We start from the raw sequence: 26,236 nt of genomic DNA on the forward strand, positions 1-26,236 counted from the left end.
CCAGGACCTATTGCATCTTCTATAGTCACAAGTTCTAAATTTGTTGATTTCTTATCACATAGTTGTGTGCTCCACGGATGTGAGGGGAGGGCCAAGGGACGCGACCCCCCCACACTGTGACAGACAGCACAGTGCATGGAGAAACCGGGCCGAGTTAAGGGATCTGTAACGACAAAAATTTATATTGATGCCACATTGCTTTTTACCTGTTACATTACCTGTTATTGTTTTCAGGCCATTTGACATCCATGACTTCATTTTATCTTTCTGCCACAGCAAGCAGTGAAAACAGATGGTAAAATTCTATCTTTGTGATAAGAGAATACTCCAAGCTGGTTAGGGGGAAGAAAAGACTAGAAACCAGACTCCTGGTCCGCCCTCCTGGCACATGTTAAAGAATGGGGTTAATTTATCAGTCAAACCTGCGCAGACCACGGTGGAGTCTTCCATGCAGCTGTGGCAGAATCAAACCGAAACTCAGAGCGCACTCCCAAGGGAAATTCTTGGTGGTCTGACCAGAGCAGGGGTTGTCAAATGTGGGCTTGACATTGACTCCCTTGGGGTAGAGCCTGAGAATATAGTTTTCTAACAAGTTCCCAGGTGATGGGGATGCCGATGTTCCTGGCCTGGGGTCACACTTGGAGGACACCGGGCAGCAGCAGAAAGGCACACAGAGCCTATATTCTGACTCCTATCCTTCCCTCACATCAAAGGAAGACATGAATCAAAACCATCACTTTTATTTCCCAGGTGCTTCTCCAACAGGGTCGATAGCATGCGAGCAGATGTCAAAGTGCCATCTTTAATGAAAATGAGCAGCAAAGTATTTAAACGCTAAAATTAAGGGGGAACTGCCCCTCAGGTTTGATCCAGGCCAGTTAAAGGATTCAGTGCTTATCTTTGCCTTGACAGGAACATCAGTGTAGAACCAGGCTGTTACAGGTTTTCATTTGTTATAGTGAAGTTCCTGATTTTAAAAGAATAAAACAGGAGTCGTTGCCAGATATTCTATTAGACACTTTCCCTCCTGCTGTTCTTGAAGAATCAAGCCAGCAGGAGTTCTACGGCTGCAAGGAAATTATTCTTCCAACATGCAGTTGAGCTCTGGAAAAGACAGCCTCAGATGAGACTGGGTCCAGCCAACATGGTCACTGTAGACTTGTGAGGTCCGGTGCAAAGGAACCAGTTAAGCTATGCTCAGACTCCTGACACACAGATACTGTGAGATAATAAATGGGTCTTATTTTAAACTGCTGAGTGTGTGGTAAAATTTGTTATACAACTATAGATAATACATAATGAAACAGGAAGAGTACTTAAAGATGTAATTGAAGAAAATTCTTCATAAATAAAAGCAGATTTGAATGTATAGACTGAAAGGACACATCCGAATTCAGGAAAGAAAGGAACAGAATATCAACACCAAGATGTAGCCTAGTAGAATTCCTGATTTTTCAAAGATAAAGTAAGAATCATTTGAGAAGCCCGAGAAAAAGATCAAGGACGTTTATAAGGGCAAAAACTCAGGCTGTACCCAGACTTTACCACAGTAACACCAATGCTAGTTATAAGCCTTTAGAGTTCTTTTGGAAGTGAAAACATGAACCAGGAATTGAATACTGTGCCAAACTGTGGTTGAAATAAAAAAATAAGAAACAATAGGTTTGAATATACAAGAATTCCAGATTTATTATTCTCATCAGCCTTTCTTGAGAAAGTGTCTAGAGGATGAAATTCTGCCAACCAAGAGACAAATAGAAAAATTATGTCAAAAGAATTGACAGTGAGCCTTAAATATAAAATCAGTATGAGGATTAGAACACAATGCAAATGTTATAAACTCTGACAACACAGAAATGATCAAACTAACGAAATGGAGGTGGAAATGGGAAAGAGTAGTGTAATACATTGGAAAGCAAAAAGGAAAGAAAATAAAGGATTCAGTGGAGACTGATAAATTAGAAAACAGAAAAATGATAGAACTAATAAATAAATCCGAGAAGTTGTTCTTTGAAACCAATTATATAGAGAAATCATCAGTTAATCTAATTAAGAAAAAATAAAGAACATGCAAAAAAGGTAATATGAAATATCTACAAATGCAGAAGAAATTAAGAGAATAATGAACAATCTCTTTATTCAACTCTATGCTGATAAACTTGAAAATTCAGACAAAAATGGTAATTTCCTAGGAAAATTTTTACTTTAGAGAAAAGATAAAACCAATATTTACTTTAGAGAAAAGATAAAAACCAAACCACACTAACAATAACAGAAGTAAAATACTCCCTCTGGTCCTCCACTGTCAAAACTGGCCCAGATAGTTTCCAGAGGAATTCTTACTAACTTTCAAGGAGCAGATTATCCAATGCTACTTAGTGGTCCAGACACAGGAAAAGAAGAGTTTTTCTTATGAAGTGATCAAATGCTTTTTTTTTTTTTTGTATTTTTCTGAAGCTGGAAACGGGGAGAGACAGTCAGACAGACTCCCGCATGCGCCCGACTGGGATCCACCCGGCACGCCCACCAGGGGGCCACGCTCTGCCCACCAGGGGGCGATGCTCTGCCCCTCCCGGGTGTCGCTCTGTTGCAACCAGAGCCACTCTAGCGCCTGGGGCAGAGGCCAAGGAGCCATCCCCAGCGCCCGGGCCATCTCTTGCTCCAATGGAGCCTCGGCTGCGGGAGGGGAAGAGAGAGACAGAGAGGAAGGAGAGGGGGAGGGGTGGAGAAGCAGATGGGCGCTTCTCCTTTGTGCCCTGGCCGGGAATCGAACCCGGGACCTCTGCATGCCAGGCCGATGCTTTACCACTGAGCCAACCGGCCAGGGCTGAAGTGATCAAATTCTGATGACAGAACTTGACAAAGCTCCTTGGTGTTATCTACGACCCAGGATCCTTCTCTATTTGTACCTCCTTGTCCTAAGCCTATAGCTTCCATCTACAGCAGGGGTCCCCAAACTTGTTACACAGGGGGTCAGTTCACTGTCCCTCAGACTGCTGGAGGGCCGGACTATAAAAAAAACTATGAACAAATCCCTGTTCCCACTGCACATATCTTATTTTAAAGTAAAAAAACCAAAACGGGAACAAATACAATATTTAAAATAAAGAACAAGTAAATTTAAATCAACAAACTGACCAGTATTTCAATGAGAACTATGGGCCTGCTTTTGGCTAATGAGATGGTCAATGTCCAGTTCCATATTTGTCACTGCTAGCCATAACAAGTGATATGACGTGCTTCCGGAGCCGTGACACGTGCGTCCTGCGTCACCGGAAGTAGTACTGTATGTGAGCGATGCTGCGCTTTGCTTTTGCTCTCACTGACCACCAATGAAAGAGGTGCCCTTTCGGAAGTGCAGCGGGGGCCAGATAAATGGCCTCAGGGGGCCGCATGCAGCCCGTGGGCCGGAGTTTGGGGACCCCTGATCTACAGGGTCACCTGTGGTTGCAAAGTGACTGCAACAACTCCAGTAACCATGCTGCGTGGAAGGTGAGGGCAGTGGGTACCTGCCAGTTCAATTCCCAAGAACCCTACCCACTGACTTCATTTAAATGGGTTTGGCACACAAAGGGGCTCATGACCACTGCTAGTTACAAGGAAGGCTAGAAAGTGAGCTTCAGCACCATCTTGAATGAAATCAAGATCTTGCCAGATAAAACACAGGGGCCCACCTTAGTCTGAATTTTGGGTAAGAAGTATGTATGTTGGGACATATACTAAAAAATTGTCGTTTATCTGAAATTCAAATTTAACTGGGAGTCTTGGGTATCCTCTTGTTTTTCTAAACTTGGCAACTCTACCCATATGTGACCAAGTAACCGGGTTGTGGCTTTGATCCCTGGACAGGGCACATATAACAATCAATCAATGAATGCATAAATAATTGAAACCACAAATTGATGGGGTTTTTTTTCCTTCTCTTTCTCCCCCTTCCTCTCTCTGCTAAAAAACAAAACAAAAAACTTTGTCACCCCATGTGCATCCCTAAGCATTTTAGTCTCCACAATTTAAAAAGATTGATATACTCACTTTCCTTCCTTCCTTCCTTCCTTCCTTCCTTCCTTCCTTCCTTCCTTCCTTCCTTCCTTCCTTCCTTCCTCCCTCCCTCCCTCCCTCCCTTCCTTCCTTCTTTCCTTCCTTCCTTCCTTTTCTCTCTCTCTCTCTCTCTCTCTCTCTTTTTCTTTAATTCAGTGAGAGAAGGGAAGGCAGAGACAGACTCCTGCATGCACCCTGACCAGGATCCACATGGCAAGCCCACTAGAAGGCAATGTTCTGCCCATCTGGGGTGTTGCTCAGCAACTGAGCTCTTCTTAGCGCCTGAGGCAGAGGCCATGGAGCCATCATCGGCACCCAACGCCAACTCACTTCAATCAAGCCTGGCTGCAGGAGGGGAAGAAACAGGCACAGAGAGAGAAAGAGAGAGGAAAAAAAAGAGAAAGAGAGAGAGAGAAGTGAGAGGGGGAAGGGTGAAGAAGCAAATAGACGCTTCTCCTGTGTGCCCTGATCAGCAATCAAACCCAGGACATCCACATGTCGGGCTGATGCTCTACCACTGAATCAACTGGCCAGGGCCTGATATATACTTTAAGTTTCTCTTTTTTGTTTAACTTGAGAGAAGGGTAGGGGGTGAGATGAGAAATATCAACTCATAGTTGCAGCACCTTAGTTGTTCAGTGATTGCTTTCTCATATGTGCCTTTACGGGGGGGATGCAGCTGAGCCAGTGACTCCTTGCTCAAGCCAGTGACCTTTGGGCTCAAGCCAGCGACCCATAGGGTCATGTCTTTGATCCCTTGCTCAAACCAGTGACTCCACTTTCAAGCTGGTGAGCCGGCGCTCAAGCCAGCAAGCTTGGGGTTTCAAACTGGGTTCCCCGATTCCCAGGTGACACACTATCTACTGCACCACCACCCGTTAGGCTGCTTTAAATCTCTTTTAACCTATAGGCTCCTTTTCTATCCTTTTATTTACTGAAAATCACTCTGTTGAAGAAGCCCAGTCATTTGAGCTATAGATTTTCCAACAGAATGGATTTTCGGATTGCCCATGCATAGTGAAGTTCAAACTTCTCCTCTTTAGTTGGTATTTCTTTTTTTTCTTTTTTCTTTGCAGAGACAGAGAGAGTCAGAAAGAGGGACAGATAGGGACAGACAGACAGGAACGGAGAGAGATGAGAAGCATCAATCATCAGTTTTTCATTGTGACACCTTAGTTGTTCATTGATTGCTTTCTCATATGTGCCTTGACCGTGGGGCTACAGCAGACCGAGTAAACCCTTGCTCAAGCCAGTGACCTTGGGTCCAAGCTGGTGAGCTTTGCTCAAACCAGATGAGCCCGTCCTCAAGCTGGCGACTTCGGGGTCTCGAACCTGGGTCCTCCGCATCCCAGTCTGACACTCTATCCACTGTGCCACCGCCTGGTCAGGCTAGTTGGTATTTCAGGTTCTATACCTCTGGTAAGACTATGGGTAGTAGTGCATTCTTCTATCATAAAGCACATGCCTGACTCTTCATGATCTTAGTACAAAACATTGATGCATATTGCCTTTATTCATTCAGGGTTGTAAAGTGATAGTTTTCTAATTTATTTCATTTTTAGTTATTAATTGGAATACTTTTATAAAGAGACATTATTTTATCTACTATTTGGTTATCTAGTGGCACAACTCATAGAAAAGGCAATATGAATACTAAATTCTCTCTACCACTCTTTTAAAAATCAGTTTTCTGCCTGACCAGGCGGTGGTGCAGTGGATAGAGCATCGAACTGGGATGCTGAAGGACCCAGGTTCGAGACCTCGAGATTGCCAGCTTGAGCATGGGCTCATCTGGTTTGAACAAAAGCTCACCAGCTTGGACCCAAGGTTGCTGGCTCAAGCAAGGGGTTACTCGGTTTGCTGAAGGCCCACGGTCAAGGCATATATGAGAAAGCAATCAATGAACAACTAAGGTGTCGCAAGGCGCAACGAAAAACTCATGATTGATGCTTCTCATCTCTCCGTTCCTGTCTGTCTGTCCCTGTCTATCCCTCTCTCTGACTCTCTCGGTCTCTGTAAAAAAAATAATAAATAAAATAAAAATTTTTTAAAAAATCAGTTTTCTTTCTTTTTTAGATTTTAAATTATTTTATAAAGGATTTTATTTATTGATTTTTGTTTTTAGAGAGAGGGGTGGGGAGAAGCTGGAAGCATCAACTCGTAGTAGTTGCTTCTCGTTATGTGCCTTCACCAGGCAAACATGGGTTTCAAACCAGCAACCTCAGTGTTTCAGGTCAACACTCTATCTGCTGCACCACCACAGGCCAGGCAGACTTAAGACCAACATATGAAAATTGATTACATTCTAATACACTTCACCACAGGCCAGGCAGACTTAAGACCAACATATGAAAATTGATTGCATTCTAATACATTGCCTCCCCAAACTAGAAAATAAAAAATAAATACAAAAGTAAGGTACTGGCCTGACCTGTGGTGGCACAGTGGGATAAAGCGTCGACCTGGAACACTGAGGTTGCCGGTTCGAAACCTTGGGCTTGCCTGGTCAAGGCACATATGGGAGTTGATGCTTCCTGTTCCTCCCCCTTCTCTCTCAAAAAATCAATAAAAAAAATATTTTAAAATAAAAAAAAGTAAGGTACTTAGGAATAAACATAATAAAATATTTTTATTGAAAGACATTAAGGAATAAAATAAATGGAGAGATGTATCATGCTTATGGTAACACAGACTTAATAATACAAAGATATTGTTCTTTCCAAATCAGTCTATAAATTCAATGTAATTACAATCAAAATCCCAATGAATATTTCATAAATTTGATAAACTGATTCTATAATATGTATGAAAGAAAAAAGGCTAAGAATAGATCTAAAAGACAAAATAGTGGCCCTTCAAAGATGTTGTCATTCTAGTACCCAGAACCTGTGCGTATGTTAGGTTATAAGGCAAAGGAGAATTAAGGTGCTAATGAGTCGTGAGGTGGGGAGATTATCCCGCAGGCCCACTGTAATCACCAGTGTCCTTATGAGCGGGAAAGGGGAGCAAAAGAATGGAGAATCAGAGGGGCAGCAGCATGAGAAGGACTTAGCCTGATGTAGCTCACTCTGAAGATGGAGCCAAGAATGTGGGAAGCCTCTAGAATAGGGGTCCCCAAACTTTTTACACAGGGGGCCAGTTCACTGTCCCTCAGACCGTTGGAGGGCCGGACTATAAAGAAAACTATGAACAAATCCCCATGCACACTGCACATATCTTATTTTAAAGTAAAAAACAAAACGGGAACAAATACAATATTTAAAATAAAGAACAAGTAAATTTAAATCAACAAACTGACCAGTATTTCAATGGGAACTATGCTCCTCTCACTGACCACCAATGAAAGAGATGCCCCTTCCGGAAGTGCTGCGAGGGCCGGATAAATGGCCTCAGGGAGCCGCATGTGGCCCGCGAGCCGTAGTTTGGGGACCCCTGCTCTAGAAAATGGAAGGAACAAGGACCAACTCTTTCCTAAAACCTCCAGAAAACAATGCGGTCCTGTCAACACCTTGATATTATCCTAGTGAGCCCTGTTTCAGACTTCTGAACTGTAGAACTGACAGTAAGAGAATAAATTTATATTGTTTTAAGCCATTAAATTTGTGCTAATTTGTTACATCAATAGGAAACTAATCACAGTAGACAAGATGGTTTCAAAAGAACAAATTAGAAGGACTTGTCCTACCAACATAAAGACTTATTTTAAAAATGTAGAAATTAAGGTGGTGTACGTAGTATCGGTGTTGGGATAGGAAAGGAACAGAGTTCAGACACAGACCAGACACGTATACAGAAATTTGATATATGATATTATGTATCACTAGGATAAGAATGAATTGACCTCTAAATGGTGCTTAGACAATGGATCTTTTGGTAAATTGACTACAAAAATGGCAGCCATTATTTCTGTCTTTGTAGTCATCTACAGAATGGACAGTGGGGGGGGATTATGAACATCAGATTCAAGATGGAGGTTACTTCTGCGTCATGGGGAAGGAGACGGCAGGCGGAGGGACGCCCAGGGAGGCCCACTGTATTTGTGATGTAGTTCTTAAAGTAGGGGCCGGGTTACATGGGTGTGTATGCATCTCTTTTCCTATTCGAGTGTCTGAAAAATGTCATAAATGTTAAGTATATATATAAAAAAAGTGAATAAAACAATAAATGACAACTAAACTACAAGGAGAAACTTAAAGGTTGTGATGCAGAAGGAACGTTCAGCTATAGGAAGGGGCTATAAAAAAGCTTAATGGCAAAACAAAAGAAAACAGAAACATTTAAGTACTGGTACCATGTTTCATAGGTGATCGCTGCTGCCACCCCCAAATGTGGAGTTCTGTCATATTGAGATAAATCTCTTATGTCCTCACAGCATGACACACAGGTGTCACCAGTTCCTAGTGCAGTTGACACAGAGTAAACCACCTCATCAGTGATTTAATGATTGCTGATATCAAACTATCCTAAATTTGCTTACAAAAAACAAAACAAGGCCCTGGCCGGTTGGCTCAGCGGTAGAGCGTCGGCCTGGCGTGCGGGGGACCCGGGTTCGATTCCCGGCCAGGGCACACAGGAGAAGCGTCCATTTGCTTCTCCACCCCCCTCCCCCTCCTTCCTCTCTGTCTCTCTCTTCCCCTCCCGCAGCCAAGGCTCCATTGGAGCAAAGATGGCCCGGGCGCTGGGGATGGCTCCTTGGCCTCTGCCCCAGGCGCTAGAGTGGCTCTGGTCGCAGCAGAGTCACGCCCCGGAGGGGCAGAGCATCGCCCCCTGGTGGGCAGAGCATCGCCCCTGGTGGGCGTGCCGGGTGGATCCCGGTCGGGCGCATGCGGGAGTCTGTCTGACTGTCTCTCCCCGTTTCCAGCTTCAGAAAAATACAAAAAATACAAAAAAAACAAAAAAACAAAACAAAACCCACAATAGATGAAGACAAAGCTAAACCAGGGAAACAATGTTCGTCTGTCTCTGCCCCCACAGCGCTCCCCACTCCAGATCCGGGTCTTGTGGCGTCACTGCAGAGCAACAGAAAGGGCTTGCAGGCCCCAGGCGAGGGCAGGAAGCCAGCTTGCTTTTGGTTCAACAGTTACTGGGAAGAACTCCCAGCGCCTGTTCACTGGGAATGAGTTAAATGTCTCTGATGGTTTGGTAAGAAAGTTGCTTTGCACTGGTTTTGCTTCAGGCCTGTCTCTGAGCTCCAGTACTCTGCAGTCCATAAATTTAATGAGAAGGTAACAAAGTCAATTTAACTTGTTTTGTTCAAAGAACCATTTTATTATACTATTTTCTGCTCTGTTTATGTTGATATATATATTTCATACAGCACATTTCCTGATGTACCATTTCCAACATTGGTTTTAAAAATAGTGTTCTCCATAGATGTCCTGTTTTCTTATTGTTCCTTTTTATTTGTATCTAGGATACTTCATTTCAGTTTTCTCTCTTTTATTTCAACCATTCTATAATGTATCACAAAACCTCTATTTTATTTCTTCATTTGACAGCCAAACACTTCACATTTTGACAAATGTTTGATACTATTTTTTCACAGGTTTAGCTACTATTATGCTTTTAAATAAGCAAGAGGAATTTTAGTGTCCTTCCTCGTTTACTGAAATTAAGACGTACCATCATAATTTTGTGGCCTAAGAAGTTACCACCTGTAGAAGCTCCCTGTTTTACATCTTCAGAGAATGTAGTTTCTATAGGACTAGGTGATAGACAGTTGACAGGCATGAGCAGAGCAGGAACAACAGACCTGGAAGGCACTAGAGGTACCAGGGCGGCAAGGCCTGGGTACCCAGCAATGGCAAAACTGGGAAGACAAGGAGTAGACTGCAGGGGTCCCCAAACTACAGCCCACGGGCCACATGCGGCCCCCTGAGGCCATTTATCCAGCCCCCGCCGCACTTCTGGAAGGGCACCTCTTTCATTGGTGGTCAGTGAGAGGAGCATAGTTCCCATTGAAATATTGGTCAGTTTGTTGATTTAAATTTACTTGTTCTTTATTTTAAATATTGTATTTGTTCCCGTTTTGTTTTTTTTACTTTAAAATAAGATATGTGCAGTGTGCATAGGAATTTGTTCATAGTTTTTTTTTTTTTTGTATTTTTCTGAAGCTGGAAACTGGGAGAGACAGTCAGACAGACTCCCGCATGCGCCCGACCGGGATCCACCCGGCACGTCCACCAGGGGGCGATGCTCTGCCCCTCCGGGGCATCGCTCTGCCGCGACCAGAGCCACTCTAGTGCCTGGGGCAGAGGCCAAGGAGCCATCCCCAGCGCCCGGGCCATCTTTGCTCCAATGGAGCCTTGGCTGCGGGAGGGGAAGAGAGAGAGAGGAAGGAGGGGGGGAGGGTGGAGAAGCAAATGGGCGCTTCTCCTATGTGCCCTGGCAGGGAATCGAACCCGGGTCCCCCGCATGCCAGGCCGACGATCTACCGCTGAGCCAACTGGCCAGGGCCTCATAGTTTTTTTTATAGTCCGGCCCTCCAACGGTCTGAGGGACAGTGAACTGGCCTGGCCCCCTGTGTAAAAAGTTTGGGGACCCCTGGAGTAGAGGATAGTACCTTACCCCGAGGATGACCCTTCCTCCCTAGTTTGTCACTAGGCATGCAGTTTAGACCCCGTTTAAAGGAGGAACAAGGGGCCAGAGAAGAGTCTCATACGACAGCCACACAAGTCCTTGCACAACTGCTCCTTTCAGCATTAAACCCTCAGGACAATGTGGTTCTGATAGTTAAATATTCTTAGGACTTGCCTGACCTGTGGTGGCGCAGTGGATAAAGCGTCGACCTGGAAATGCTGAGGTCGCCGGTTCGAAACCCTGGGCTTGCCTGGTCAAGGCACATATGGGAGTTGATGCTTCCTGCTCCTCCTCCCCTTCTCTCTCTGTCTCTCTCTTCTCTCTCTTTATCTCCGTCTCTCTCTCTCCCTCTCTCTCTCCTTTCTAAAATGAATAAATAAATAAAAATAAAATAAAAAAAAATTAAAAATAAATAAATATTCTTAGGACCAAAACTTTGAGTCTGTTGACCAGGGAGATAGAGCTTTGGTCAAACTAGGGATAATATCTAGGGCCTCAGCTGTGTTTCAGCAGCCCCCAAAAAGCAGCACTACTAAATGAAGCAATGCCATTGCTGACATTAGGACCAGGTGCAATGACTAATGACCCATCAGTAGAGACCAAGACCCTGAAAGGACACAGCTGGAAGGCTGATGAATAGTCTATTGACACCCTCGTTGAGTCCTCCAGATAGCCCTAAGGACCCAGCTCTGGTTCTCTCTTGCCCTTTCTTCCCTCAAGGCACTTACTTTTGCTTTCTTTCTCCTAAACTCCAAGGGCCCTTCTTTTGCCTCTGTAACTTGTTTCCTGACTCCACACAGCCCATCTGGCTCAATTCTTCTACCTCTGTGACTTTCTAAATAAACTGCTTGCGTTAGAGTTCTTGGCTCTGAATTCTTTAATAGCTGAACTCACGACTGTTGGGCAGATAGAGTATATTATGCTCACTTTGTTAAATATGACACTGCCCACGAAGAGGCCGTTGCCCAGGTGATATTAATGTGTGTTGAGAATCCTTGTAGCCTGGGGCTTGGTTTTGGGATTAAGCCTTTCCCACCCCATTTTGATGTGGGGTAGTACAATCCAATCATGCCTCAGAGAAGTGACTTTGTATTAGAAACTTCCCTACTTTGTATATTGGATTAGAGGTTGTGAAGCTACAGTATAAAGTGGGGGCGGAACGGGAGTTTGCGCTCTTGGTTCCTGAGATTATCATTAGAAGAGAGAGCAGAGGAGAGCAGAGAAAGGCCACGTGGAGGAGGCCAGGAGAAGCAGCCAAGATGGTGGAGTGCTGAGTGAGATGCCAGTTTGTGTGCAGTTTATGCAGGGATAAAGGAAGGAGATGGGGAACAGAGGTGAATAAGTCTGGTGAGCTAGAAACCTTTGATTCTAGGAAACTCAGATAAGTCAGTAGCTTTGTGAGCACTGAATGTGACTGGGTTTTGGAGCCCAGTGTGTATTTTTACTTGCCCGCCGGGTGCAACCTAGAATTAAAGACTATGGCCCATCAGTTTTTGGCTCCACTGTTTCTTTACCGACTGTCCGAATCCAATGCGAACCTGCATGGGCTGGGCTGCTTTGATAGTGGCAGCCCTGGCCGTGGCTTCTGGCTTTACAACGACTGAGGTCCAACTCTGCCATTAACACAGGGACAATATTTTCAACTCTTACTAAATTACCTGGTTGCTTGGATATTCCTTTCACCCAGATGGGAGAAAGTCACTAAATAACTGTATTAATCTCAGTTCCAGAACCCAAAAATAGAATAACTGGTATACAAACTCTTTGATAACTGGCTCTGCTCTTTGGAGAGCGTGTTAACATTTTATTACCCTTTTCTTAGAAAACAACAAAAAAAATTAAACCTTTTTCTCCTTTACCTTTTCCACCAATAAAGAATAAACAAAACTGAAAATAAAATCCCAATAAAATACCCAACAAAATAAAATGACCAGTGAAAGTAATAAAGAATGTGGTTAATCCTTACAAAGTCTGCAACAAAGGACATGGATAAATTACAAAAGAATCCTGAAATGTTGTAATTACATTTGGATTAAAAGGAGTTGCTTCCACCTGACATGTGGTGGCACCATGAATAAAATGGTAGACCTGGAAAGCTGAGATCCCTGGTTTGAAATCCTGCTCGCTCTGTCAAGGCACATACAAGAAACAACTACTATGAGTTGAAGCTTCCCTCTCCTCCCCCACCAACTCTCTTTCTTTCTCTCTCTCAAATTAATAAATAAAATGTTAATGTCAGACCCAAGTGAGCAGTGGAACTTTGTACCCTGAACTGAAAGGTGTAAAGATGACAAAGCATGTTTGAACAGTCTCATCGATTTTTCCCTTTGCTAAGGGGCAGAACCCTTTTGCAAAACCAGTTCATCTAAAATCAGGGGATTTATTTCGACTCAGTTCAGATTTCACCATACTTTATACTGAGTGTATAATCCTTTTGACACAAGTAGACAACAGGGCCCATGAACTGACTACAATTCTTGACAGTCTGTGCTGCCAGTATCAAAGCAGTCTTGAATTAATCAACAGTCCAAATAATCAATAGTATTACTTTGGTAACAGGCAATCATACATTTACTATTTCATGCCTCCAGCATGAGTATACAACTAATGTTCTCAAGTTGGGCTGCAAATCAAAAACGGTAGCACCTTTACAAAAATGCAGGTGCCTAACTTAACTTGTCCTAAGACTCTGACTCAGAAGATGTGGGGTAGGGCCCAAGGAACTATATTTTTAAAAAGCTTTCTGAGTGATTTTGATGCAATGGGGATAGAAACTGTCACACAAATACTGATATTAACAATACTGCAGGATAGAGGGAATGGGGTCCATGCATCTGTCAAAAGTTCAGAACTAACAGAAAACCAAGGAATCACTCCAGTAGTAATTAGTAAATTTCATTACGAACACACCAAAAATAGTTTACAAATTGGGAGCACTTGAACCAAAGCACAGGGATATGTTATAAAGCAGATTACATAGTGAGAAAGCAGTGACTATTCACAGTGACTGGTTATACTATTATAATTTTCAGTGGTTACTTCATATCAACTTTAGGAAACTTCAAATTTTGCTTATGATTTCCAGAGGTTAGTCTAGCAAAATAAGCTTAATTAAGCTTTGTTTGAATGATTAAACTGGTTTTATCTGCTCAGAAAATTTTCAAGGCTGGTCTCCATTTGTTTTTCAGACTTATTTATTTATTCAGTTTTAGACAAAGAGCAAGGTGGGGGGGAGAGAAGCAGGAAGCATCAACTCTCATAGGTGACTTGGCGAGGCAAGCCCTGGGTTTTGAACCGGCAACCTCAGCGTTCCAGGTTGACGCTTTATCCACTGCACCACCACAGGTCAGGCTCCACTTGTTTTTTATTTATTTATTTATTTATTTTTAATTTTTTTTTTTACAGAGACAGAGTCAGAGAGAGGGATAGATAGGGACAGACAGACAGAAACAGAGAGAGATGAGAAGCATCAATTATCAGTTTTTCATTGCAACACCTTAGTTCATTGATTGCTTTCTCATATGTGCCTTGACCACGGGCTTTCAGCAGACCGAGTAACTCCTTGCTCAAGCCAGCAACCTTGGGTCCAAGCTGGTGAGCTTTGCTCAAACCAGATGAGCCTGCGCTCAAGCTGGCGACCTCGGGGTCTCGAACCTGTATCCTCCGCATCCCAGTCCGACGCTCTATCCACTGCGCCACCGCCTGGTCAGGCTTGTTTTTGATTTTAACACTTTTCAAACAAGGACAGGAGATACTGTGCCAAGAACTATTCAAAACTACAGAAGGTTTTGCCTCTTTCTGAAATGGCCATTTTACCTGACAGGTAAGTAGTTTTAAAATGTTGTCAAACTCATCTAACATTTAATTGTATGCTTATTTTACCTCAATAAAGAGATAATTTAATATTAAAATATGGATACATTCTGGAGTAGAATGCAAAATCTGCATTTATTTTTTAGATGAATGCTGAGACTTCAAAGAATTCTCCTTGTTAGATAGACTACCTTTAGATCAGACTGCCATTTATAGGGAGGCAACTACTTCACTGTCCTCAGCTTGGGGTGGGGGTTAGGGCTTGAAATGCAGAGGGGAAGGGTCTCTCTTTAGGAAGGGCCCAGGGCTACCATGTGAAAGTCTCTTGGTTTAGAAATCCCTTCACTCCCAATGCTTTCCATTCATTTCACTACCCATGACCCACTCTCCACTCTTCTTGTCTCTTTACCTTCCCTGTATTACTGGTTGTTTTGATGTCAAACACTCCAAATCCTTAAATATTTCAAATTCCACTCTTTGTGATTGGAGATTGTTACTGAGCAAATGGTCTAATGACCCTGAGGCCCTAGCCTAAGAAATCGCACATGGCAAGCAACTTTTTTCATCCAACAATATGTTTAAAAAGGTTTATCAGCTGCAGGGCTGGGTTGTAGATAGGCAATGTATCTAAGAATTATGAAAACCCACATTTACCTTTGAAACAAGAATGGAGAGTAATGTGGGTTATTTGCAAGAGGTAGAGAAAACAAATGGTCAGAAGTAACTAGATTACAAGAGGCGCTTATTAGCTCTTGTGGCCTACTGGCTGAACCGTGAATAGCGTACAAGGTTGGGAGTCTGAAGCATGGTCTGGAAGCAATGACTCTGGGCAAGTTACTTTATCGCCTGCCGGAGACTCAGGTGTCCTCAATTGTAATACTGGGGTAAAGGGGACACATCGCTTACGGGTTTAATTAACTGTGTTACTATTCTCCACGGATTGCAAAACCACAAAGTTATGAAAGCATGTATCGAAACACGTGTAATAGCTTAGAACACAGAGGACGCGAAAGCCGCACAACACGACCCAAGAACCACTTTGCCCAGCACTAAGAGCAACCCAGCGCGACCAGGTCCCAATAGCCCTTGCGGCAACTGCCCGCAGGCCCGAGAGCCCCCACCTACCCCGGGGCAGGGGCGGGGCCAGAGGCCTGCGCCACGCCCCCTCCGCGCCTTCTCCGGTCCTCCCGCCTGGACTACAGGGGCCTGAAGTGGCTGGGCTAGTAACCTTCGGTAAGAAGCCTCCCGAGTTTCGGTTTCTTACCTTCTCAACGGAGGCCGCAGCGTCCCGCTACCCCGCCTCCTGGCACTCTGACCCCGCGAATGGAGGAGAAGACAAAAGGGCAAGAAAGGTTCTGATTGGAGAGAGCGCGTATTTACAAAGCACCTCACCGGAGCGTGGATTGGTTTTAGCCCCGCCCCTTCCTCTCCGCTATTTAAAGCTGTTGGTTGCCCTCCTGTCAGTCAGGGGACTTGTCTCCCGGGTTCCTTTTGCGGAGCGACTCGGTGTCATCCTGCTGACGACTGCGGGAGTGTGTTGAACTTGTAGGTGGGAGATGTCGACGAGTAACTTAGAATCCAACGACGAAGGCGAGGAGCAGGTGTCTGGGGCTACAGTCATCGCCCAGGCCCTGAAAACGCAGGTACAAGGGACCTGCCTGCAGGGAAAAGCTCCTCCTGACCCCGGCGGGGGCGGACGTGTGTGGGGGACGAGGATTGCGGTGGGAGTGGGAGGGCGGGAGGTTTTCTTTCTCCCCCTGGAGGGGACCATGTGACGGGGGCTGGGGCATTTAACCCCCTGTTCTTGCCCCCCCCCCCCAGGATGTGAAGTACATGTTTGGCATCGTAGGTATCCCAGTGACCGAAATTGCCATTGCCGCCCAGCAAGTGGGCATCAGATACGTCGGGATGAGGAATGAGCAAGCGGTAAGTATGGATGCTGGGAGCTGAACGCATTTTATTAGTGATTAATAATAATGGCACATAGTCATCGCAGACACTCGGTGTTTACTACTATTCTACTTTACACGCATCAATCACAACAAATTTATGAGGCAAGAACTATTCATCGTAGTTGGCACAGAGAGGTTAAGTAACTTGCCTGCGGTGACAACTGTTAGGCGGAGGAGTCAAGATTTAAACCCAGGTGTTCTCGATCTGGAGTCCATGCCCTTAACACTGTACACGATTGTGCTCTGCCAAGTGTAGAGTGTCAGAATTGGGACAGTGTTCAAGGCTGAATCTGGGTCTCCTGTCCTTCACTGTCATAACTACCTGTTTATTTCTGTGTATCATTTGTCGGGTCTGACTTCCCTAATAGTTTGTGAGCTTCAGGAGCACAGTGATATCATTTCTTCTTGACACATATGTTTCCCCTACATGGTTCCTGCACATGACACGTACTCAGGGAGTACCTGTGCTATGAATGGAGGAAAGCTAAGTCTCCTGTTATATAGGAGGTGGTGGTGCACGATGACATATCACAGGTGGTACAGCCATGATTGGAACTCAGGTGTCCTCTAAATCCCGGTCCAGTTCCTGTCCCACGACATCAGGCTGCCATGTTTCTTAGAGGCTTATGTAGAAGCATGAGAAAGGAAGATAGAACGTTTTGTCAACCCCAGTGTCAGTTCTTCCTCTGTCAACCTAACCCCACCCTTCTCTTAGAAATGCTGTGTTCAGGGTCAAGAATCCACTTCTGCCAGTCACATACTCTCAGTGGATTTAAAGCTCACTGTTCCTGCTTTCCACTCTGGCCGTTGCCCTCCACTTCTGGCTCCTGCCCCCTCTTGCCCCCTCTTGCCCAGACAGCTACCTTGATCTCTGTAAGTGGTGCCCTTCCTCTGCCGTCAGAAAAGAGTTCCTGGAGAGAAGGGATTGTGGTTCATTTGTTGTCCCCATGGTGCCTGGCTTGGTTAGGGCTTCTGTATGATGTGGATGCTTACTACATTTTTATTAATTGAATAGCATTCCTTATAGATTTGAGAATTGTGGGTTGTTGTTTCTTTTTAATCTTAAAACTGACAGGTCTTGAGTTTGTGTTGCTTCTACCTTCTACTTTTCTTAGTTGTAACAACATTCTGTTTATCTGTGTGGAAGATGAAGCTAATGCCCATTAATGGGGTTTATATTTTACTGTTTTTCCTAGTGATGGGATATCTGGTTTCTTCATACAGCAGATACTTATTGAGTATGTACTATATACCAAGTTCTGTGTTGCATAACCTGTGGGAGATATGATGAAGCAAAGAGGTTTAGTATTTTTCTGCTGTTCTTTTATAAGTGAGAGGGGAGATAGAGAGATAGACTCCCACATGCACCCAGACCAGGATCCACTTGGCATCCCCTGTCTGGGGTCGATGCTCTGCCCATCTGGGGCCATACTCGTAACTGAGCTATTTTTAGTACCTGAGGTGGAGACTCCACAAACTATCCTTGGCGCCAGGAGACTGATGCACTTGAACCAATCGAGCCATGGCTGTGGGAGAGGAAGAGAGAGAGAGAGAGAGACAGAGAAGGGGAGGAGAATGGGTGGAGAAGCAGATGGTCACTTCTTCTGTGTGCCCTCACCGAATTGAGGGCCCAGGACATCCACATGCAGAGCCAACAATCTACCACTGAGCCAGCTGGCCAGGGTAGGTTTAGTCTTGATCTTCAAGTTGATCACAGTCTGGGAAGGTAAGGGAAAGACACACCAAAAAAAAAAAAATCTAGTATTGTAACTGAGAATAGATGTATGTATAATGGACAGAACATATAAAGGGTGACTGGTTCTCTTTGGGTAGGAGAGAGAAGATCACCTGTAGAGGCAATGGTTGTTCATACTGTTGCATTAGGTTCACTGAAAGGTATGATGACCCGTGAGACTGGATATGTAGGTGAGGGGAGGCGGTAGAGAGTCTGTCGCTGGAAAAGGAGCGTGGAATTTTTTCAGTAGGCACTGGGTGAGACTGTAAAGGTTTTATACATAGGTGGGCAACATGATTAGATTTGTACTTTAGAAAGATTATTCTGGTAGCATAGAGTATGGATCAGAAAGGCAGCTTGAAGTTTTAGTTCAGTCCCCATAAGCTTAGTTGTGGGCCTCCTTAGGTCCCACATGCTTTGCTGGAGATGAAGAACAGTTCCTGTCCTTGAGGGGCTTAGAACCTAGCTATGGAGACACACAAACAAATAGTTTTATTATAATGTGGTAAATACTGTGCCTGAGAGAGATCCAGGGTGCTGTGGAAGACCCGAAAAAGGTTCCAGGTTCAGCCTAAGACTTCAGAGTTTTCCTGGAGAAGATGATGCCTAAGCTGCCTTGAAGGATGAGTAGACATTAACCAGCTAGGAGATGATTCCTAGATTTGGGCTTGCTTGACTGACTAGGTGGCTCATAGTGCCACTGACTCAGATGAGGAGTACAGAGAATTTGAAGAGCCAATTTGGAGAGAAAAGGTCATGAGTTCATATTTGGACATAATGAGTTGAAGATGACTGTTGGACATTCCCAGTGCATATGCCCCTCGGGCGACCTGATTCTGCGGCAGTCAAAGGCAGACTTGATTAGAGAATGTCAGTACAGGTTCAGAAGTTATTCGAGAAGCAGAAAAGGTCTTGGCGTCCAATTGCATAGATGTACTAAAGAGAAAGGTGTAGTTGGTTGTGACTTGTCTTTCATTAGATCCTTAGAATAATCAAAACATATATTGGTCAGGAAATTTTCCAGGAAGTAGGCAGACTGTTAGGAATACCTGTTATCCAGAGCTTACAGGGTGCAGTCATTATCCTGATTATTTTGCATGTATTAACTGATTTTGTCCTCACACCAATGCTGTGAATTATGTTCATTTTATAGATGAGGAAGCCAGGGTGCAGAGTTAACTTGCTAAAATGACACAGTGGAAATTAGGGGAGCTGGGATTTGAATAAAAAACAATTTGGTTCCTGTGTCTACTCTCTTAATTACTACAAACACTATTCTACCTGTGAGTGGAGGTAATTTGGTAGAGAAATAGACTTTTTTTCCTATTTTTCTGAAGTGAGCAGCGGGAGGGCAGGCAGACAGACTCCCTCATGTGCTTGACCGGGATCCAGCCGGCATGCCCACCAGGGGTCGATGCTCTGCCCATCTGGGGCATTGCTCTGTTGGAACCAGAGCCATTCTAGTGCCTGAGGCGGAGGCCATGAAGCTGTCCTCAGTGCCCCGGCTAACTTTGCTCCAATGGAGCCTTGGCTGCAGGAGGGGAAGAGAGAGACAGAGAAGAAGGAGAGGGGGAGGGGTGGAGAAGCAGATGGGCACTTCTCCTGTGTGCCCTGACTGGGAATCAAACCTGGGACTTCCACATGCCGGGCGGACATTCTACCACTGAGCCAGCCCGCCAGGGCCGAAATAGACTATTTTTTTATGATCATAAAACCAGTCTCTCTTCACCTTTAACACTTATTATCAGAGGAATATAATTTTGTTATATATTGTTTTATAGTTTGCATTCTGCCGCAAGATTTCTTACCCTGCTTTAATAAGGGGGCAGAACTCCTCAGTGTCCAAATAAATGTTCCTATTGCAGTGAATATTTTATGCATTGATTTTTTTAGGAGCTGTCTTATTGTCCTATGTGAATTTGGCCTTACGTGCATAAGGGAGAAGTGGTAAGGGCCAATAGAGAATAGCAACAACAGACAAGTACAGAGACTTTGTGCAACTTCAGCCTCTTAGTAGTACCAGTTAAGATTATGATGCATTATAATTTTTTTTTTTTTTTTTAAAGAAAGGTTCTTTTTTATTATTATTATTATTATTTTTTTTTACAGAGACAGAGAGAGAGTCAGAGTGAGGGATAAACAGGGACGGAGAGATGAGAAGCATCAATCATTAGTTTTTCGTTGCCCATTGCGACACCTTAGTTGTTCATTGATTGCTTTCTCATATGTGCCTTGACCGCGGGCCTTCAGCAGACCGAATAACCCCTTGCTCGAGCCAGCGACCTTGGGTCCAAGCTGGTGAGTTTTTTGTTTTTTTTTTGTTTTGTTTTTTGCTCAAGCCAGATGAGCCCGCGCTCAAACTGGCGAGCTCGGGGTCTCAAACCTGGGTCTTCCGCATCCCAGCCTGACACTCTATCCACTGCGCCACCGCCTGGTCAGGCTAATTTTTTATTTTTAACTTATGTTTTTAATGTGGATTTATTTACATTTATTATATCACATATAAAGTTGAATGGAGGCTAGATAATACCCGATTTATTATTATTTCAAAAAAGAAGAAATACTGGAAAAAATTATGTCCCAAAGAAGAAGGATTTTCCCAGATTATCTTGTATTTAGTTTAGCACCCTCCTTTCTTACTATCAAGAGCTGAACTACCGTTTAAAAGTAAAAACTAATCATATGCAGGCCATCAGGGAAATCTCAATAAATCTCTAAGGATTGAAAACATACAGCATACGTAACCTAACCATCTAAAAATAAACTATTCTGTAACAGAAAAATAATTAGAAAATCCCCCAACATTTGAAAATAACTCATTTGATACTTTGTAAATATTAGAAAAGATTAATAAAATCAATAAACTTCAGGTACACAGATCAAGAATAAAAGAAAAAATAAAAATTACTAATATCAGAAATGGAAAAGGAGACATCACTGTGGATCAGTGTATTGAAGAAATCACAATGAAAAGTAGGAAACATGGCCTGACCTGTGGTGGCGCAGTGGATAAAGCGTCAACCTGGAAATGCTGAGGTCGCCGGTTCGAAACCCTGGGCTTTCCTGGTCAAGGCACATATGGGAGTTGATGCTTCCAGCTTCTCTCTCTGTCTCTCCTCTCTCTCTCTCTCTGTCTCTCCCTCTCCTCTCTAAAATGAATAATAATAAAAAAAAAGTAGAAAACATTTTGAATTGAATAATAATAAAAAAAATACCAAACTCGTGATAGCTAAAGCAGTTCTTAGAAGAAATAGTTTCACCTGATCAGGTGGTGGGGCAGTGGATAGAGTGTCAGCCTGAGATGCAGAGGACCCAGGTTCAAAATACTGAGGTCACCAGCTTGAGCGCGGGGTTGCTGGCTTGAGCGTGGGATCAGAGACATGACTCCATGGTCACTGGCTTGAGCCGACAGGTTGCTGGCTTGAAAACCCAAGGTCGCTGGCTTGAACAAGGGGTCACTGGCTCGACTAGAGCCCCCCCAGTAAGGAACCATATGAGAAAGCAATCAATGAACAACTAAGGTGCTGCAAGGAAGAATTGATGCTTCTCATCTCTCTCCCTTTCTGCCCGTCTGTTCCTCACTCTCTCGCAAAAAAAAAAAAAAGAGAGAGAAAAAAAATGGTTTCAAATGAATCAGTAAAGAAGATTTTTAAAAAAACCCAGTGCTCTAAGTTGACATTTTCAGAAGCTAGAAAAAGAAAATCAAATTAAACCCAAATTAAAGGAATAAGATACTAAACATAAGAGCAGAAATAAATGAAATAAGAAACAAATGAACAATAGAGAATAATCAAGGAAGCCAGAAGTTGCTTCTTTGACAAGATTAATCCATTTGATAAAACCCTAGCAAGATTGATGAAAAATAAAAAAAAACGCAAATTACCAATATTAGGAATAAAAAAAAAACATTCCTATTGACCTTGAAGATATTTACACATTTGTAGGAGGATATGAATAAACTATATCCTAGAGAAATTCCTGGAAAAACTAAAAACTGGATTCAGTATCTAAACCATTATTTAAAATTTTTCTTTCTTTTTTTTTCCTGAAGCTGGAAACGGGGAGAGACAGTCAGACAGACTCTCGCATGCGCCCGACCAGGATCCATCCGGCACGCCCACCAGGGGCGACGCTCTGCCCACCAGGGGGCGATGCTCTGCCCATCCTGGGCGTCGCCATGTTGCGACCAGAGCCACTCTAGTGCCTGGGGCAGAGGCCAAGGAGCCATCCCCAGCGCCCGGGCCATCTTTGCTCCAATGGAGCCTTGGCTGCGGGAGGGGAAGAGAGAGACAGAGAGGAAGGAGGGGGGGGTGGAGAAGCAAATGGGCGCCTCTCCTATGTGCCCTGGCCGGGAATCGAACCCGGGACCTCCGCACGCCAGGCCAACGCTCTACCGCTGAGCCAACCGGCTAGGGCCAAACCATTATTTAAAATTTACAGTTAGAACATACTTGTTAAAATGGAAGATGTTTCCATTCTTCCTTTACAATTAAGTTCTAGTCTCAATAGTAAATTATTATACGTGTATGTACTGTAAGGATCCCGATATACTTAAGTCCCAGTGTGTTTTCTTTGTAGGCTTGTTACGCTGCCTCTGCGGTTGGATATCTGACAGGCAGGTAAACTAAAGTTTATATTTTAATTCAGTTTTCTTTTAAATGCTATCTTAAACAGAGGTTCCTAATAGAATACTTTATAAATGTAAAATGACAAACTGAATTATATGAAGATACCTTTTCTTTGGAATTTTAAGCTTAGAAAGTCATCTAGGGTTAAAGCATTCAAATCAACTTTAAAAATTTGGACAGAATACTACATTTCAGAATGACTTTCTGTCGAAGATTAATTGACATTATGCTTGTGAAGAAAAAATTTCAAAACACTTCTTTTTTTCCATACAAAAATGTACTCAGCAGTCAAAACTTGGCTTCTGTATACAGTCAGCTTAATTCAGCCAAATATAATAGCAAAATATGAAGAGGTTAGTGAAGTACAAAGACTGATATCTTTCTCTTGTTTTTTTTTTCTAATGCAAAAATATTTTAGTAATTGTTTTACCAATTATAGAAAAGATCTATATGTCCTTCCTTTGAAGGCCAAGAAGGTGACCATGTTTCACCCTAAGTGAAATGAGTCAAGTATTGCATATGACCACCTTTTGTTGTTGTTTTAATTTATTAATTTTAGAGAGAGGAAAGGCGGGGAAGAGAAGGAGACATCAATTTGTTGTTTCACTTATTTATGCATTCATTGGTTGATTCTTGTATGTGACCTAACCAGGGTTCAAACCCTCAACCTTGGCATATTGGGACAACACTCGAATCAGCTGAGCTAGTTGGCCAGGGTCTGACCTACCTTTAATAAAATAAATTCTGTTTTGCTTTTAGGCCGGGAGTATGCCTTGTTGTTTCTGGCCCGGGTCTCGTGCATGCCTTGGGCGGCATGGCAAATGCAAACATGAACTGTTGGTAATTAGGTTGTTTTATTGAAAACATTTTCTTAAAAATATCAGTGCATGATTTTACTTAGTGGAGCAATTGCTGATCTGGGGTGGGAAGACTTGGGAGAACAGCTTTAAAAAAATTAAGGAGAATATTAGGAAGAAAAATTCTAAACTATCAATAATTCCTTTTCCTAGAGATAAACCCTGTTAACATTTTTGGAGTGTACACACACACACACACACACACACACAGGGGCAAAGGTAGGTTTTTGTTGTTCGTATGGTAAAAGACATGCAGATTATCATTTTATAATAGCTTTATTAACTCAAAAGAATGTCACATTGGCAAAAATAAAAAATAATTTTTTTAAATAAATATTTTTTATTTTTGCCAATAATAAAAATAAATAAATATTTTTTATTTTTTGCCCACCCTTGTATATCTAAATCTATATGTGTATGTGAATGTGTGTATAATTCTCTTCAAATGAAGAATTATTTTTTTAAAGATTCCAGATCAGTATGCAGGAATATATTTAATTCTTCATCCTTTTTTTGGATAATTAGTAAGAAAATTGAAAATTCCTCCACTCACTGAGTTTGTTTTATAAGCTGTCTATAGTACTTATTTATTGACCTTGTCCTTAACCCCAGCTCTGCTACTTTGCCAATAAGATCCTGTTAAAGGGAGTTATCTTTTCATCAGTTCATAAACTATTTAATCGTTGTTGTTTTTTTCTTCTTGAAGGAAAAGAATGTTATTGCCAAGGAATTCTTCTCATTCTGCCAACCTAGAGCTTTAGCACCAGCATCAAAAGGGGTGGAGAGGGGCATGGAGGGAGAGCATTTACCATAAATTTCAGATGTTTCTGAAATTGAGGAAGCATTCTCTCACATTGGGTTATTTTCTCAGTCTTTAAATCTAAAAATTTTAAGGGAAAAATGTAATTCTCATTCCCTCTTTAACATTCATTGATTGTTTATTATTCTTTGGCCACTTATGCTGAGTATTTTGCAAGTTGATCTCATTTGTAATTCTCTTTTAAAAAATGAATTATTTCAGGCCCTTGATTGTGATTGGTGGTTCCTCTGAAAGAAGTCAGGAAACGATGGGAGCCTTCCAGGAGTTTCCTCAGGTACCCAAGTCTAAGAGCTTCCTCTCGAGTTTAGTAACATAATTACATACTGTAAGATTTATGGAGAAGAACATTGTATATCAACTGTAATTTTTAAATAAATAAATGTAAAATGATTTGTGGAGAAAAAAATAAACAGTCTTGTCTTCAAAATAAACAATTAAAATGAAAGAGAGTTACCTGAGGTAATTTAAAGATGATATTCCTGAACTATAAGACAATTTCTGTGTAGATATTAAGAAAGCTTAGGCTCTGCTGTGGAGAAATCTTCCAAGAAATAAACTTTTTGTCAGGCTTTTAAGCTTTAAAAAGAAGTTGTTCAAAGAGTCAAGATAGTGCAGCAATAAAAATGGTTTTGGACTATGCCCCTCAGACTCTGAGGAAGTAAAAATTTGAGAGGAAAAATCTTCTCAGAATGACTTACCAGTGGACTCTGGACAAGTTTATTTTTGTTTTGGAAAGCTAAAGAAAAATATTTGGAGATTTTTAAAAACTTGAAACAATTTGTCAATGAATGCTGCAGTTTTAAGGATAGCTGTAGAAAGCAAATAGGTGAAAGTTAATGATTAACACTTAAGATATGACTATATTTGAGCATTTACAGCGCAAAGTTAAAACCATTAGGCAAAGCATGTTGTTAAATCAGGAATCATTGTGAGAACTTCAAAATATAAACATATAATTTTATATATAATTTAAACTAGATACTGATATAGGTTAATGAAAATTTAATATTTTTATACTCTTGAAAGGGAATTGAAGTTTTCTAACTTAAGAGTAGAGAATAACAACAGTTATTTAGAAGATGTTGATAGATGTATTTGAAAAATAAGTAGAGCCTGACCTGTGGTGGCGCAGTGGATAATGTGTCAACGTGGAATGCTGAGGTCGCTGGTTCAAAACCCTGGGCTTGCCTGGTCAAGGCACATATGGGAGTTGATGCTTCCTGCTCCTCCCCCCATCACCCTCCTCCTCTCTAAAAAATGAATAAATAAAGTCTAAAAAGAAGAAAAATAAGTGGAACAGATAAGTTATTTAAAAGGAAATATAAAGTTACTACAAAAACTTTATAGATGGAAAAAAGCAGAGGATAATATTTATTATAAATATTTTTCCCAAAAAAGAAAATAATAGAAGTTTATTAGATGAAATCAAAAGTTTGAAGAGAAGGATATAAATACATATCTATTTCTTGTAGAAATACTTAAAACTAAAAAGCATGTTTATGAACAGACTGAAAGTTGGGGATTAATTTTAATTCTATCATGCTTATGGGAAAAAGATTACCAATTATTCCATAGATTTCATACCAAAAAGTATCAAGAGAAACAGTTTCTATATCATGCTTCAAAGTACATTAAACAGTAAAAAATTAACACTACTGATCTTACATGATTCAAACAGCATGTCATCAAAATATATAACAGGATTGGCAGAAATGTAATAGCTATATTATTATTGTAACAAGATGTAACAGGTGAAGATGTGTATTCCTGGCTGTGGAATTTCTGGATCCAAGGATATACTTATTTAAATTTTT

The 26,236-nt window shown here is 42.2% G+C and overlaps 2 protein-coding genes across 3 annotated transcripts in view; one reads left to right on the forward strand and one right to left on the reverse strand.

Annotated features, from left to right (window-relative positions):
- Positions 1-15,784, reverse strand: part of BTD (biotinidase) — a 46,158-nt gene extending 30,374 nt beyond the window's left edge. The window contains 1 exon segment of the mRNA XM_066351843.1: positions 15,695-15,784. The gene's annotated coding sequence lies outside the window, so the exon portion shown is untranslated.
- Positions 15,785-15,881: 97 nt separating this feature from the next.
- HACL1 (2-hydroxyacyl-CoA lyase 1) overlaps positions 15,882-26,236 on the forward strand; it is a 40,759-nt gene continuing 30,404 nt past the window's right edge. The window contains exons 1-5 of one of the 2 annotated variants that reach the window (XM_066351839.1): positions 15,882-16,073; positions 16,252-16,356; positions 22,696-22,736; positions 23,505-23,585; positions 24,624-24,696. In XM_066351839.1, the coding sequence (XP_066207936.1) occupies positions 15,987-16,073; positions 16,252-16,356; positions 22,696-22,736; positions 23,505-23,585; positions 24,624-24,696 (387 nt within the window). In that variant the 5' untranslated portion in view covers positions 15,882-15,986. The remainder of the gene's footprint in view (positions 16,074-16,251; positions 16,357-22,695; positions 22,737-23,504; positions 23,586-24,623; positions 24,697-26,236) is intronic. The other variant, XM_066351840.1, reaches the window with a different exon arrangement.

Source organism: Saccopteryx leptura, chromosome 10 (assembly GCF_036850995.1).
Source record: "Saccopteryx leptura isolate mSacLep1 chromosome 10, mSacLep1_pri_phased_curated, whole genome shotgun sequence".
NCBI lineage: Eukaryota > Metazoa > Chordata > Mammalia > Chiroptera > Emballonuridae > Saccopteryx > Saccopteryx leptura.